Below are 13163 nucleotides of genomic sequence, written 5' to 3'. Positions count from 1 at the left end.
ATATTCCGGGTATTTCTCACCATTCCCAAAGCCCTTTCTTGCAGGCTTTGCCTGTAAATGACTTTAATCTTCATAAGCCCAAAAAGGAAAGCTGCTTATCCGGCTGGGCCCTGCTGGAGCACTGGGAGGAACGGGGGGGATGTGGACAAGAGGAGGGGGGTCAGTCCAGGGGAGGGGACACCCTCTGGATGAGCACATCCCTCACCCCTGTCCCGTCCCCTCTGGGCTCTCAGCAAGGGGGTCAGCAGCACATCACCCCTGAGCTGTGCCCCTGTCCCACCACTCCCTTTTTTTCCCCTTTAACCCCCTCCAAGAGGAATCTCGGTCTCAATCTCGATATCCAAAGCCGGCGGCAGAGCAGAGCCGCTGCTCAGCGCGTCTTTAACGCTGAATAATTCCCTGCGGATGAGGGGAACTATTCTAAACCTGCCAGACGCCACCTCCACCCGGCTCCCGCCAGGGATTCCACGGGGAGCGTTTTGGGGTCTCACTGCACAGGTGGCTTCAGCCCCTTCCCAATGCAGGGAAGGCAGTGAGGGTCAGGAACGAGCCCCAGACTGCATCCCCTGTGTTGGGTTGATGTGGCCAGAAATGTGAATTCTGTCCCCATCTATGGGTGGGGCAGTGACCCTGATCTCCTGGCACACATTATCTGCTCATGGGCCATCTTTAAACCAGCTGGGCAATCATCTTTATCTTCCCACAGCCCATCCTCCCTCCAGGAAGATCTCATCTGCTGCTGGCCCATTCAGTCCCACTGTGTGACTGATAAAATTCCATCATCCCACTGGGAGATGCTCCAGCCAGGGCAGCAGCCAAGCCTTTCCTACCCAGAGAAAAACTGAGATTTTGGACACCAAGGCACCTTCTTTGCACTGGATTCCAGAGGAAAGCCAGACCTTTCCACATCATCCCTGGAGCTTCAGAGGAAACTGCACCTTCTCCAGGAGCACTGCTCCAGCTGAACCACATCTGCCCCTGCAGGAGGATGCAGCCACCATTGAATGGGACTGTGCCAACACCCTGACTGACTGACGGGTGTCAGCTTGGATTCTGACTCTGGCAGGGGTTGGGATTGTTCTGTGTAATACTGCATTTCTATTTTAATTTTCCTAGTAAAGAACTGTTATTCCTAATTCCCATGTCTTTGCCTGAGAGCCTCTTAATTTCAAAATTATAATAATTTGGAGGGAGGGGGTTTACATTCTCCATCTCAAAGAGAAGCTGCTGCCTTTATTGGCAGACACCTATCCCTCAAACCAGGACTCTGCCTGCTCAGAGCATCACACAGCAAAGCCTGGACTAAAGTGGAGCTTTGGCAGCTTCACCCCTGTCACAGCCTCACCAGTTCTCACAGGCACAATGCTGCTCCTCTCAGCTATTTGGGGAGGAGATGGGGGGTCCACCCCCACTTTTTGCCCTGTCAGGGGACCCCCAGAACCGCTGGGAACAGAGTGGGGTCGAGGCGGGGTGTGCCGCGTCCGTATGGAATGTTTTTGTTGTTTTTTATTACAGTTTTTTAATCTCACAGTCGGTAGCATTACATGAGAATAAAGCACTGGACAGGACTGGAAAAAAAGGCCTCTGGAGACAGCATGCAAACATTGCAACGAGTTTAAAGCAAAACAACCCAAAAAAAAAAAAAAAAAAAAAAAAAAAAAAAAAAGCGTCTGGCGGGGACGCGGCCGAGTCCAGCGTCTCCCCGTCAACCATCACTTCTGTCGCTGGGGGTTTCCTTTCCATGTGTCCATTTCATTGGTTTATTTATTATTATTCTCCTTTTAACAACCTTCTTCTCTCTGTCTTGGTTTTTTTTCCTTTTTTTTTTTTTTTTTTTTTCTTCTTTTAATTACATTAAAAAATAAGATTCGTACTTTAGTAAAACGCCCAACGCTCAGCTGGGCCCTGCTTGAAATAATAAAAAAAAAACGACGACAAAAAAACCCCCAAAATAATAAACACCCCCCAAAACTGAGAAAACAACAACAAAAAAAAACACCCACAAAAAATAATAAAAAAAAAAAATTAAAACAAAAAAAACCCCAAACCTAGAAAATAAAAATACAAACTGACAGATTTGGAAGTTTGGAAGCAACCGGGGGAATTGGGGGGTGGGGGAAACACCCCCGGGGCTCCCTCCTGGTGCCGTGGCGGGGCAGGGGGGCTGCCCACACCCTGGTCCCCCCCAGCGTGGGTCCCCTGCGGCTGTGGGGTGGCAGAGCCCCCCCTCACAGGTAGAGCTCCTTCTCTTTGATATGCACTAGCTGTTCACGGAGCTGGTGGAAGGACGGCCGGTGCCCGGGGTCCAGGGTCCAGCACTTCTTCATCACCTCGTAGACGACGGCCGGACAACCGTCCGGAGCGTCCATCTTGTAGCCCTTCTCCACGCGGGGCACCACGTCCTTCAGGGGCTGGGGGAGATTTGGGATGGCAGGAGGGGCTCCCCACAAAGCCAGGGGCTCAGCTCCCCCCGAAATGCAGCCCCGAGGGGCGCTCAGCACTTACAATTCTCGGATAAGGCACTCGCCCGAAGGAGTAGATTTCCCAGAGGAGGATCCCGAAGCTCCACACGTCCGACTTGGTGGAGAATTTCTGCAGGGAAGGAGGGAGGGTGTGGGAGTCCAGAGTATTCCTCTGGCTTCCCTGGAAGGTTGAAGACCCCCCTGGTGGGGTCCCCAAAGACCCTCGAATGAGACCCAGGTGTCTCAGGGGCTGGAACAATTTACCCACATTGAGTGAAGAAATGCAAGCCGCAAAAATAAATAGAGTGTAAATTAGACTGTTAGAATGTAGAATTAGCAGATTTCTAGAATGTCTGTGACAAGGGACACGTGGCCAACATGGAGAATTGGGGGTGTGGATACCTCTTCCTCCTTCTTCTCCGTGTCATCCATGCTGGGTGACACGCTGGCACTCTTAGATTGGATGAGAACAGAGCTGCACCATGTAACAAGATTGTATTGTATTGGGGGTCATTTGTAAATACCAAGTAGGTAATTTAGACTATAAAAGATCAGTCCTGCCTCTGCCAGGCAGATTCTGCCCTGGACGTCTGGCGAGCAAACTGCTGTTCACTGGACAAAGCATTCCTGAGATAAGGAACAATAAACAACCATGAAAACATCTGAGAACAGCTCCTGCAGTCTCTCATTGACGGGCATTGGAAAGAGCTGGTTCCAAACCACCTGCATGTCCTCCAGAGGTGATCTCAGCTCTAAGGAGACACCTCGGGATGTGACAGGAGAGGACATGAGGGATCTTCCCCACCCTCAGCGCAGCTGGTTTTGGGGTCAGACACTCAGAATGCTCCCCCCTTCCTGCAGCTCCCACCTCTGCTCACCCACCTTTTCTCTAAGTGCTTCTGGTGCTGTCCACTTGACGGGCAGCTTGCCGGTGTCCTGTGTGGAGGAGGCTTCCTTGGTGAGCCCGAAATCGCTGACCTTGGCGATGTTGTCCTCCGAGACCAGCACGTTCCTCGCCGCCAGGTCCCGGTGCACGAAGTTGTTGGCTTCCAGGTACTCCATGGCTTCACAGACATCTCTGGGAAGGGGTGGGCAGCACGCTGGGGGTCAGCAGGGTGGCCCCAAAGCGTGGGTGGGGCGGGGGATGGCATTGCATGGTTCTTACTCACAAGGAGAACTTGAGCAGACAGTCTGCCCCGAGCACCGACCGCCCGCGCGACCGCAGGTAGTCCACGAGGCTGCCCTGGACACAGGCACGGAGAGAGAGATGGGGTCAGCAGGGCAGGACAAGGGGGGCATGTCCCTCCCTTGTGGGGGAGGATAAGGGGATGGTGTCCCTCCCTTGTGGGACAGGAACCAGGGATGGTGTCCCTCCCTTGTGGGGCAGGATAAGGGGATGGTGTCCCTCCCTTGTGGGACAGGAACCAGGGATGGTGTCCCTCCCTTGTGGGACAGGATAAGGGATGATGTCCCTCCCATCTGGGGAAGGACGACGGGGTGATATTCCTCCCTTATGGGGGAGGATAAGGGGATGGTGTCCCTCCCTTGTGGGGCAGGAACCAGGGATGATGTCCCTTTAAGATCAGACAGGAACCAGGGATGATGTCCCTCCCTTGTGGGGAAAGGACAAGGGGGTGATGTCCCTCCCTTATGGGACAGGATAAGGGGGTGATGTCCCTTCTTTATGGGGCAGGATCTGGGGATAACATCCCTTTAAGATGGGGCAGGACCCAAGGCAGATGTCTCTCCCTTGTGGGGCAGGAACCAGGAATGATGTCCCTCCCTTGTGGGACAGGATAAGCGGATGATGTCCCTCCCTTATGGGACAGGAACCAGAGGAGATGTCCCTCCCTTGTGGGACAGGATAAGGGGATGGTGTTCCTTTAAGATGCAACAGGAACCAGGGATGATGTCCCTCCCTTGTGGGACAGGAACCAGGGATGATCTCCCTCCCTTGTGGGACAGGAACCAGGGATAACATTCCTTTAAGATGGGTCAGAACCCAGGGCAGATGTCCCTCCCTTGTGGGGAAGAACAAGGGGATGATGTCCCTCCCTTGTGGGGCAGGACCCAGGGATGATGTCCCTCCCTTCTGGGGAAGAACCTGGGGATGATGTCCCTTCCCCATGGGGCAGGATTTGGAAATGACATCCCTTTAAGACAGGACAGGACCAGGGGAGCTGTCCCTTAACGAGGGCAGGACACCAGGACAATGTCCCTCCCTCACAGGGCAGAGCTGGGGATGCCAATCCCTGCTGGGAGCCAGCGATGGGACACGGGACGTGCCACCCCCACCACCACTGTGCCAGGGTGAGGCCCCAGCAGCGTGGGGGTGACAAGGGGACAGGGCAGGTGGCCGGGGGGGTCTCACCTTGGCCATGTACTCGGTGACGATGTAGAGGCCGCTCTTCTCCTCCACAATCACCCCCAGCAGCTGCACCAGGTTGCTGTGTCGGAGCTGCCTGCGCGGCACAGGGGGGCTCAGGGCGGGGTTTGGGGGGTACCAGGGACCCCCAGCCCTGCCCACAGGGACAGAGCTGTCCCCTCCCCGCAGCTGTGCCCAGTGACACTCACGTCATGACGGACGCCTCTGCCAGGAAGGCCTGCGCTGTGGCGTCGTTCTTAATGCACTTCACGGCGACTTTGTTCCCCCGGTAATCCCCCAGCATCACGTCTGCAGGCCAGGAGAGACGGGCATAGGGGGCTCTGGGAAGCATCCCAGCCCCCTTGGGCCCCACCAGCACCCCAGGGGATCCCCCCTCCCCCCATTCAGGGCCACCACGGGCTGGGGACAGTGGGCTCACCTCCGAATTCCCCTTTGCCAATGATCTGTAGCAACTTGAGGTCCTTCATGTTGAGGGCCCAGCCGCCTGCAGGGGGGACAAAGGGGGAATGAGGGCGTGCTGGGGGGGTCCCCAGCAGGGAGGGGAGGGGGGCACGGCCACTCACTGCGGGAGAACTCGTCCTGGGCTGCCACCGTGCCCTCCATCAGCTTGGGCTTGATGAGGCGGGTGCAGAGCCCGTCCGCGTCCGTGGTGTAATGCTGGGGGGAGGGGACACGCTGGGTGACACTGTGGTGGCACTGCCGGGCTCTGAGGTCCCACCAGGTGGCAGCACGAGGCCACGGATGGCTCCCTGTCCCCGCTGCCGGTCCCTCTGTCCATCCCCAGCATCCCCGACGCTCCGGACCCGCCTCCCCGTGCGCGCCCCTGGAGCTGCCGGCCGGGCTCTCACCTCCACCAGCTGCATCAGGTTCTCGAAGTAGACCTCCTCGTCGATGCTGAGCTTGCTGGAGGAGTAGATGATGCGGTAGTGCTCCACCTTGCCCTCGCAGCTGACGCACAGCGTGTAGTCCCCGGGGTAGTTGGTGCTCTCCCGCACCAGGAACAGCCCCGTCTCGGGGGGGTACAGCAGCCTCTCCGCCTGCTCCCGCGTGATCTTCCCGTGGAACCACCTGGCATGCACAGGGAGGGTGGGCTGAGGGCTGGCTGCGCCCCGCAGGGGCTGTGCGTGGATGTGGAGCAGCTTTTGTCCCGTCCCCACCCACCCCGCGACACGGCTCCTCCCTTCCTTCCATCCTGCTCCCCTCCCGCCCCGAGCTGGGATGCAGCCCCTCCACACACTCCCAGCAGTGACTGGGAGTCACTGGGAGCTCTGGGATGCAGCAGCAACATCAAACCCACCCCTCCTGTACAGAATCCCTTCCCTTTTCCTTCCAGCAGCTTTTACAGCCCCAACCTTGGGTAATAAAACCCAATTTAAAACACACCCCAACCATCAGTGACCTTCAGGAGTGCCCTGCAGGCAGCTCCAAAACACTCAGAGCTCTTCCCAGCAGCAAATCCCAACCCCAAATCCACACTGCTGCCCCTTCTGCCCTCTGATCCCGCTGTGCCCTGTGAGGAGTGTCCCTTCTGCTGGCACAGGGGACACTCCAGCCCAAGCCACCTGGATACTCACGGCATGAGGCTGAGCTTGATGCCAGCTTTGACCCCTTCCCTCTTCTGGACGTAGTTAGCAGGAATGATGCCCTCCCTGCCCACCTTGTTCTTCGCCTTGTACCAGTTGGGGTCCTGTGGGGACAGCAGGATGTCACCACCAGCCCGTGGCCACCCCAGGAGCCCTCTGGGGGCCCCCCAAGCACCCCTGTACCCCCTTATGGAAGGATGGGATGAGCAGGGCACGGGGGTCATGCTGGGATCACCAAACCCCAATGCTGTGATTGCTGTGATCCCCCTCCCAGAGCCCCCCAAACCCACAGCCCCTCTTTTCCTCCCCCAGAGTGGAGTGGAGCCCAGAACTGCTGCCTCTCCCATCCCTCCTCCACCTCCCAGGAGGCGCTCGAATTTCGGAGAAACCTTAATTAACGAGGCCATGAATTAATTAAAGAGCTGGGGGTGGCCTGACTCCTGCCCAGCGGGACTGGCAGGACCAGGGGCCGCCACTGGCACGTGTCACTCAGCCTGTCCCCTCTGCCCATGCTGCTGCTGATGGACACAGCCCCAAAATCCCATTTAGAGGGATCCAGCATGAGCAGCTCCGGGCCCAAATCCAACTCCAGCAGCCCCAGAGGCAGCAGCAACCCCGTCTGTGTGTGGAAACTGAGGCACAGTGGCAGCAGGAGGGGTTGGGAGGGTTAAATTCCCTGCTTTGTAGTGATGATTTGCAGTGATTTCTTCCAGCAGTTCTCTCAGCATCCTTCACCTACATCCCGCAGGATGCTGAGGCACCAAACACCACCCCTGAGACCAGGCACAGTCTCAAAAATGATAGAGTGCCATTGGGAGGGGAAAATCTAAAATCTAAAACAGTTTTTGAGAGCGGGGGCCAGCTGACCTTGGTGACAGCGACGATGGTGAGGACATCTCCTTTGCTGAAGGGCAGGTCCTGCTCGGCGGTACCGTGGAAGTTGTACTTGGCGATACATTCTGTACCGGACGGCCACACGGCCTGGCCAGGAGCAGGGACACCATCAGAGCCCTGCCTCAGCCTGCCCCCACCCTGCCACCCCTCACACGTGGGGGCTGCTCAAAGCAAGCCTCCCCAAACCCCTCCTGGGCTCCATCCCTGCTCACCTGCATCCCTGACATCTTCTCCGCAGGTCTGGGGTGCGACTCTCACAGGGGGGACACGTCACTTGGTACCATGAGACCTGTGGGGGGGAAGGGGTGGCTGAGACAGAGGGAATGAGGTGTGAGCATCCCTCAAGGATGCTCTCAGGCCAGCTGAGCATCTCTCCTCCTGCCAAGAACAGGTCCTGCTTCCAAAATTTCCCCAAATTGAGGGGGAAGTGGGAGCTCTGGGTCTGCTTAGCCCTGCAGTCAGGGGTGGAACCAGCACAGAGCTGCTCACCCAGATTAGAAGGCATTTACATGGACACAACTTCTTAAGAATGGAGTTTTTGAGTGCACCAAGGAAAAGTCCAGCACGGCATGGAATGCCCAGAGAAGGGAAGGGAACGGGGATGAGCTTCAAGGAGGCCCAGCCCACTCCTCTCCCAGGCTGCACAGCCACAGCTACTCTCCCTGCTGACCCACACGTGGAAACATCCAGCCCTGAGAGCTTCCCAGGCCTGGGATCCAAAAGAAACAAACCAAAGCGACTCCCTGCAGGCTTAAAACCCCCTGGGGCTCTGGAACGTGCAGCTCCTGAAGCCCAGGGGGGCGCAGAGCCCGGGGGTGCTGCGCTCTGGGACGGGTGTGTGGGAGGGGAACAAACCCGCCTTTATTCCCTCCGCTCCGGCCCCTGGCGAGGGATGAAGTCACGGCCCCAGAATCAAACCAGGCTTTCTTGGGCTGGGGCAGCGGGGTCGTGCTGGGCTGGGGGGGCACGGGGGGACGCAGGCAGAGCGAGCCACCCAAACATTCCTGAACTCAGCACCTGCCCGGGGTCACACCGCCCGCCCCGCCGGCAGCGCCGGGAGTATTTTGGGAAGGAGGAAGTGAAACGGGGGGCAAGGCTGAGGACGGGAGGAGGAAGGAGATAAGGGGCAGAGCTGTGGGGAGGAAGAGTGTGGTGAGAACACGGCCCTGTTTCCACCACGTGCCCCCAGCGCTCCGGAAAAGGCGTCACGCTGCCACCCCAGGCTGGGCACACGGCAGCAGAGAGGAGAAATCCAGGCTGGGATGTTCACCCCAAGGATGGAATTTGGGGACCTGAGGAGCTCCCATCACCACAGCTGGCTCGGTTGCTTTCCCAGCCAGCCCAGGAAAAGCTGGAGGTGGCACCCAAACTCAACCTGAAGGGGACACTGCCAGGAGAGCCAGGATCCAGGGGAGGGCAGCCCCCCAGAACATTCCCAGCTCCAACTCCCTGCTGTTCCAAGCTGACTTTTTTTGCTTAAATTCTGGATTCACACCTGGCACTGTCAGGGATCTGGATCTGACCAGTCTGAAACGCAGCAGCAGGAAACCAGGGAACAACCTCCACTGTGTCAGGGTGTGGAGGGATTCAGCTGAGGCGTGGAAGGAGGTTTAGGGAGGGACTTTCCCATGGCTGGGGCTTTCAGCCCTGTTCCCCATCCCGTGGGGACACCGAGCACAGGCTGAGTCCGGGTGTTGCTCAAGGAGAGCTACCCAAAAGCCCTGAGTCAGCACTTCCCACCGGCCAGGCCTTACTTCTGAACCCTCAAAACCCAGCAGCAGGGAGCTGGAAAACCCTGGAAAGCCCAAAGGTTCATCCCACGTTTCCCACCCCGTGCAGGAGCCGAATCCTCCCAGTCCCAAGGGCTGCTCGTTTGGGCTTTCAGCTCACGGATGTCACCAGCATTCATATTTGATAAATGCAGCCAGGATACAAAATTCATAGCCTGCCTTCATAAAGAGAATTTTTTTTTTTTTTTTTTTCCCTGCTAAAGAGGAAACTGAGCAAACCCCACCAAGAACACGCTGCAGCCAGCCCAGGCTTTTTTATCTCCCCGGATCGTGGATATTCATGGCACCGGACCGTGGCATTGTTATAATCACACACAATAAACTCCCCTTTCAGTTTTCAACAGGGAGCTGCTGACAACACCAGGGGCTGCCCCTCAGCCCCACTCAGGCCTTCATCCTCTGAGACACATTTTCTTTTCAATCACTACCTAATTTCTGCCTCAAAGCCGAGACTTTCCGAGGAGGAGGATTAGGAAACCACAGAGCAGCCCCCCGAAGGGCCCATGTGACAGCCAGCGGTTCCTGCTGCTGTCACCCAGGCCAGCCCTGTCCCTGAGCATCCCTGGGGACACTGGGCTGGGAGAGGGACCTGGAGATGCTGAACAGCAGCATCCTGTGCTGGGAAACTACGGGCATCGCCCCTTCTCTCCTCGAGGAGAATGAAAGAAATTAATAATAATTACAGAAATTAGCCAGGGAGCTGCCTGGCTGATTGGGCAGAGTGCTGGGTTTGGCTGTTTCCTGGGTTTGTTCCTTCTGCAAGCTCCCCATTCCCAAATTGGGGATGCCCACCCTCTGCCAAAACTCGCCTCCCTGTTTTCCCCAGCGCAGCATCCTCAGGGAAGGATCTCATCCATCCCCACACATTTCCTGGGAAATGCCCAGGGCACGGCAGGGCAGGGCAGGGCCAGCCAACACCTCTGACAATCCAAAGGGCACCGGGAAATGAGCCGGGCACACCGCTCCTGTCACCAGTCAAAACAAAACCGAGCTGTGCCAGAGCCACGGGCGGGCTGGGAGAGGAATCTGGGACCCCCACAGCAATCCTGCCTGAGGAGCAGCACCACGGTGGGATGGGGGGGTGAAAGATGCTGCATTTCAGCTTCAAACCCAGCCAGGCAGGAGGACTCTGCCTCAGCCAAGTGTGGCTGCTGGTGGCAGAGAAGCCTCATTCCCAGTGGGAACAGGTGAGTGGGCACCACCCACCCCTTTCCGTGCACCCATCTCCCACTGAAGTCCTTTAAACTTCAAAAAACAACAACAACAAAAAAATCCCAAACCAACCCCAAGCTAAGCAACATCCTCCCTGTCCCCAAAAGATCTTATCTGCTGTTATTACAACGAACACCCACGATTACTCTAATCGAAAAAAAACTGTTCCTCCTTCATCTCACCCGCCCGCCTTTCGGAGCTGCTCCCCCAAACCAGCGCCGGCTGCAAAAAAGGGGGGAAGGAGGGGGAGGCTGCTTCCTTCTCAGGGAGTTTTAAATTCTTTCAGAAGAGAAAGAGGAGATGCTGCTGCTCAGAGAGCTGGAGGCACCCGGGGGACAGGTGGAGGCCTGGAGAGGAGCTGCTCCCATTGCAGAGAGGCTTTCCTGGTCCTCCTTTATCCTACAGAAACCTCCCCAGGGCGATTTCCCAGCAGAAATCACCTCAGCACCCCCTTCCCAGGTGCTGTCACCTGGGGACAGGGACAGGATGTGGAGTGGGGGGGGGGCACAGAAGGGTTTTTTTGGCACACTCAAAACCGAGAAGCTGGGGGAAGGCAGCCCGGAACTCCCTGGCTTTGCAGGGGTTGTCCCACGGCTCCATCCCTGCCTGGCTGCTGGGGATGCTCCCAAAACCTCCCGCATCCCTCCGGGGACATCTCCGGACACTCCCTGCCCCAGGATGGGGCCACTGGGAACAAACCCCTGTCCCGGGAGGAAGGTGCCATCCTCCTCCTCAGCCCTCACACCTCCCACTTGCCTTATTTTTTTTTTTTTTTTTTCCCTTGGGGACTTTTTGCCCCGCGTTTTGATTTTTTTCGGGGGACTTTTTTTTTCTTTTTTTTTTTTTTTTCCGCCCGACAGCACAACCCCTTTCGCTCTCGCTACACCAACGAGCAACAGCCGCGGCTATAAATAACCCGCCGCCGCCTTATTGCCCGAAAAAAAAAATAAAATAAAAAATTAAAAAAAAAAGATAAAAAGAAAAACCCCAAAATTTTAAAACATTCAAACCAACAAGCCGTCACTCGGAATTCGGGTGCAGCGGTCTCATCGCCGACCCCCCCGTTGCCGCGGGCCTTTGTACGGGATGGGGATGCGGCGGCGGGGGGATGCGGTACCCGGCGGGCCGGGGATGCTGCTGCTGGCAAAGCGGGGATGCTGCGGGACGGGGAAGGGTCCGGGGGTCCGGGGGTCCCGGGGCCGTGCCGGGGTCACCGCGGGTCAGGCGGCCGGACCCCGCACCCCCCGGCCGCCCATTGTCCGCCCGCCGCGCCTCACTCACCTCCCTCCGGGCACGGGCTCAGCCCGCCGCCGGCTGCTCCATGCGGCGCCGCCGGGGCCTCCGGGCTCGGCTGGGCCGGCGGGGGGAACGGAACGGACCGGGGGGGGCGGAAGGGGCGGGGGAAGCCGGAGCCGCCGCCGGCGGAGGAGCGCGGCGGGGCCCAGCGCGGTGAGGGGGCGCCGGGGCGGCGGGGCCGAGGGACGGAGCGAGGGAGGGAGGGAGGGAGGAAGGAGGGACGGAGCGAGGGAGCGGCGCCCGGAACCGGAGAGCCCCGGGAGCACCGCGCATGCGCCAACCGCGCCGCGCCGGCGGCGGGGCGGGGGCACCGGGAGGAGCGCGGCGCCACCTGCAGGGCACCGCCGGTACTGCGGCGCGGCGGGAGCGGCGGGAGCGGCGGGTGGGATAACGGGGAGAGCGGGAATGGAGGGATAGCGGGGATAACGGGGATAGCGGGAATGGAGGGATAGCGGGGATAACGGGGATAGCGGGGGTAATGGGGGTAACGGGGATGGGAGGGATAGCGGGGATAATGGGGATGGGGGAATAGCGGGGATAGTGGGGGTAATGGGGGTAACGGGGATGGGGGGATAGCGGGGGTAATGGGGGTAACGGGGATAACGGGGATAGCGGGGATAATGGGGATACCGGGAATGGAGGGATAGCGGGGATAACGGGGATAGCGGGGGTAATGGGGATAACGGGGATGGGGGGATAGCGGGGATAACGGGGATACCGGGAATGGAGGGATAGCGGGGATAACGGGGATAGCGGGGGTAATGGGGGTAACGGGGATAACCGGGATAGCGGGGGTAATGGGGATGGGGGGATAGCGGGGGTAATGGGGTAACGGGGATGGGGGTAACGGGGATAATGGGGGTAACGGGGATAGGGGGATAGATGGGATAATGGGGATGGGGGGATAGCGGGGATAGCGGGGGTAATGGGGGTAACGGGGATAGGGGGGATAGGGGATGGGATAACGGGGATGGGGGGAAAGCGGGGGTAATGGGGGTAATGGGGATAGTGGGGATAAAGGGGATAGTGGGGACAGCAACATAACGGGGATAGCGGGGATAACGGGGATAAAGGGGGTAACAGGGATGGGGGAGACAGTGGGGATAATGGGGATAGTGGGGACAGTGGGGACAGTGGGAATAGCAAGGATAGGGGGGATAGCGGGGATAGCAGGGACAGGGGGGGTAATGGAGACGGTGGGGATAACGCGGATAACAGGGATAGGGGGAACGGCGGGAACAGCGAAACGGCAGGAACTGCAGGGACAGCGGGGATAACCGGGACAGTGGGAACGGCGGGGATAACGGGGATAGTGGGGATAATGGGAACGGCGGGGATAACGGGAGCGGCGGGAGCAACCGGGCCAGCAAGGGCAGCGGGAACGGCCGGGACAGCAAGACAGCGGGGACAGCGGGGACAGCGGGGACAGCGGGGACAGCGGGGACAGCGGGGCTCGCACCGTCGAACGGGACACTCACAGGGAACGGGACACGCACCGGGAACGGGACATGCGCCGGGAATAAACTTGCACCGGGAATTG

General features: G+C 58.5%; 1 protein-coding gene across 1 annotated transcript; it reads right to left on the bottom strand.

The window, feature by feature from the left end:
• Window positions 1-1486: 1486 nt before the first annotated feature.
• On the bottom strand, window positions 1487-11893 carry CSK (C-terminal Src kinase). Its single transcript, XM_056499792.1, has 13 exons — window positions 11609-11893; window positions 7538-7614; window positions 7299-7412; window positions 6423-6535; window positions 5697-5916; window positions 5412-5505; window positions 5267-5332; window positions 5037-5136; window positions 4834-4924; window positions 3632-3705; window positions 3345-3540; window positions 2506-2592; window positions 1487-2411 (listed from the first exon to the last, which is right to left on the bottom strand). Exons 2-13 carry the CDS (start codon window positions 7550-7552, stop codon window positions 2229-2231), a joined length of 1353 nt encoding a protein of 450 aa, XP_056355767.1. The 5' UTR covers window positions 7553-7614; window positions 11609-11893; the 3' UTR covers window positions 1487-2228.
• Between the last annotated feature and the right edge of the window lie 1270 nt (window positions 11894-13163).

The sequence above is a fragment of the Oenanthe melanoleuca genome, chromosome 10 (genome assembly GCF_029582105.1).
Source record: "Oenanthe melanoleuca isolate GR-GAL-2019-014 chromosome 10, OMel1.0, whole genome shotgun sequence".
Lineage (NCBI taxonomy): Eukaryota > Metazoa > Chordata > Aves > Passeriformes > Muscicapidae > Oenanthe > Oenanthe melanoleuca.
This window is presented reverse-complemented; position numbering and strand designations above follow the sequence as displayed.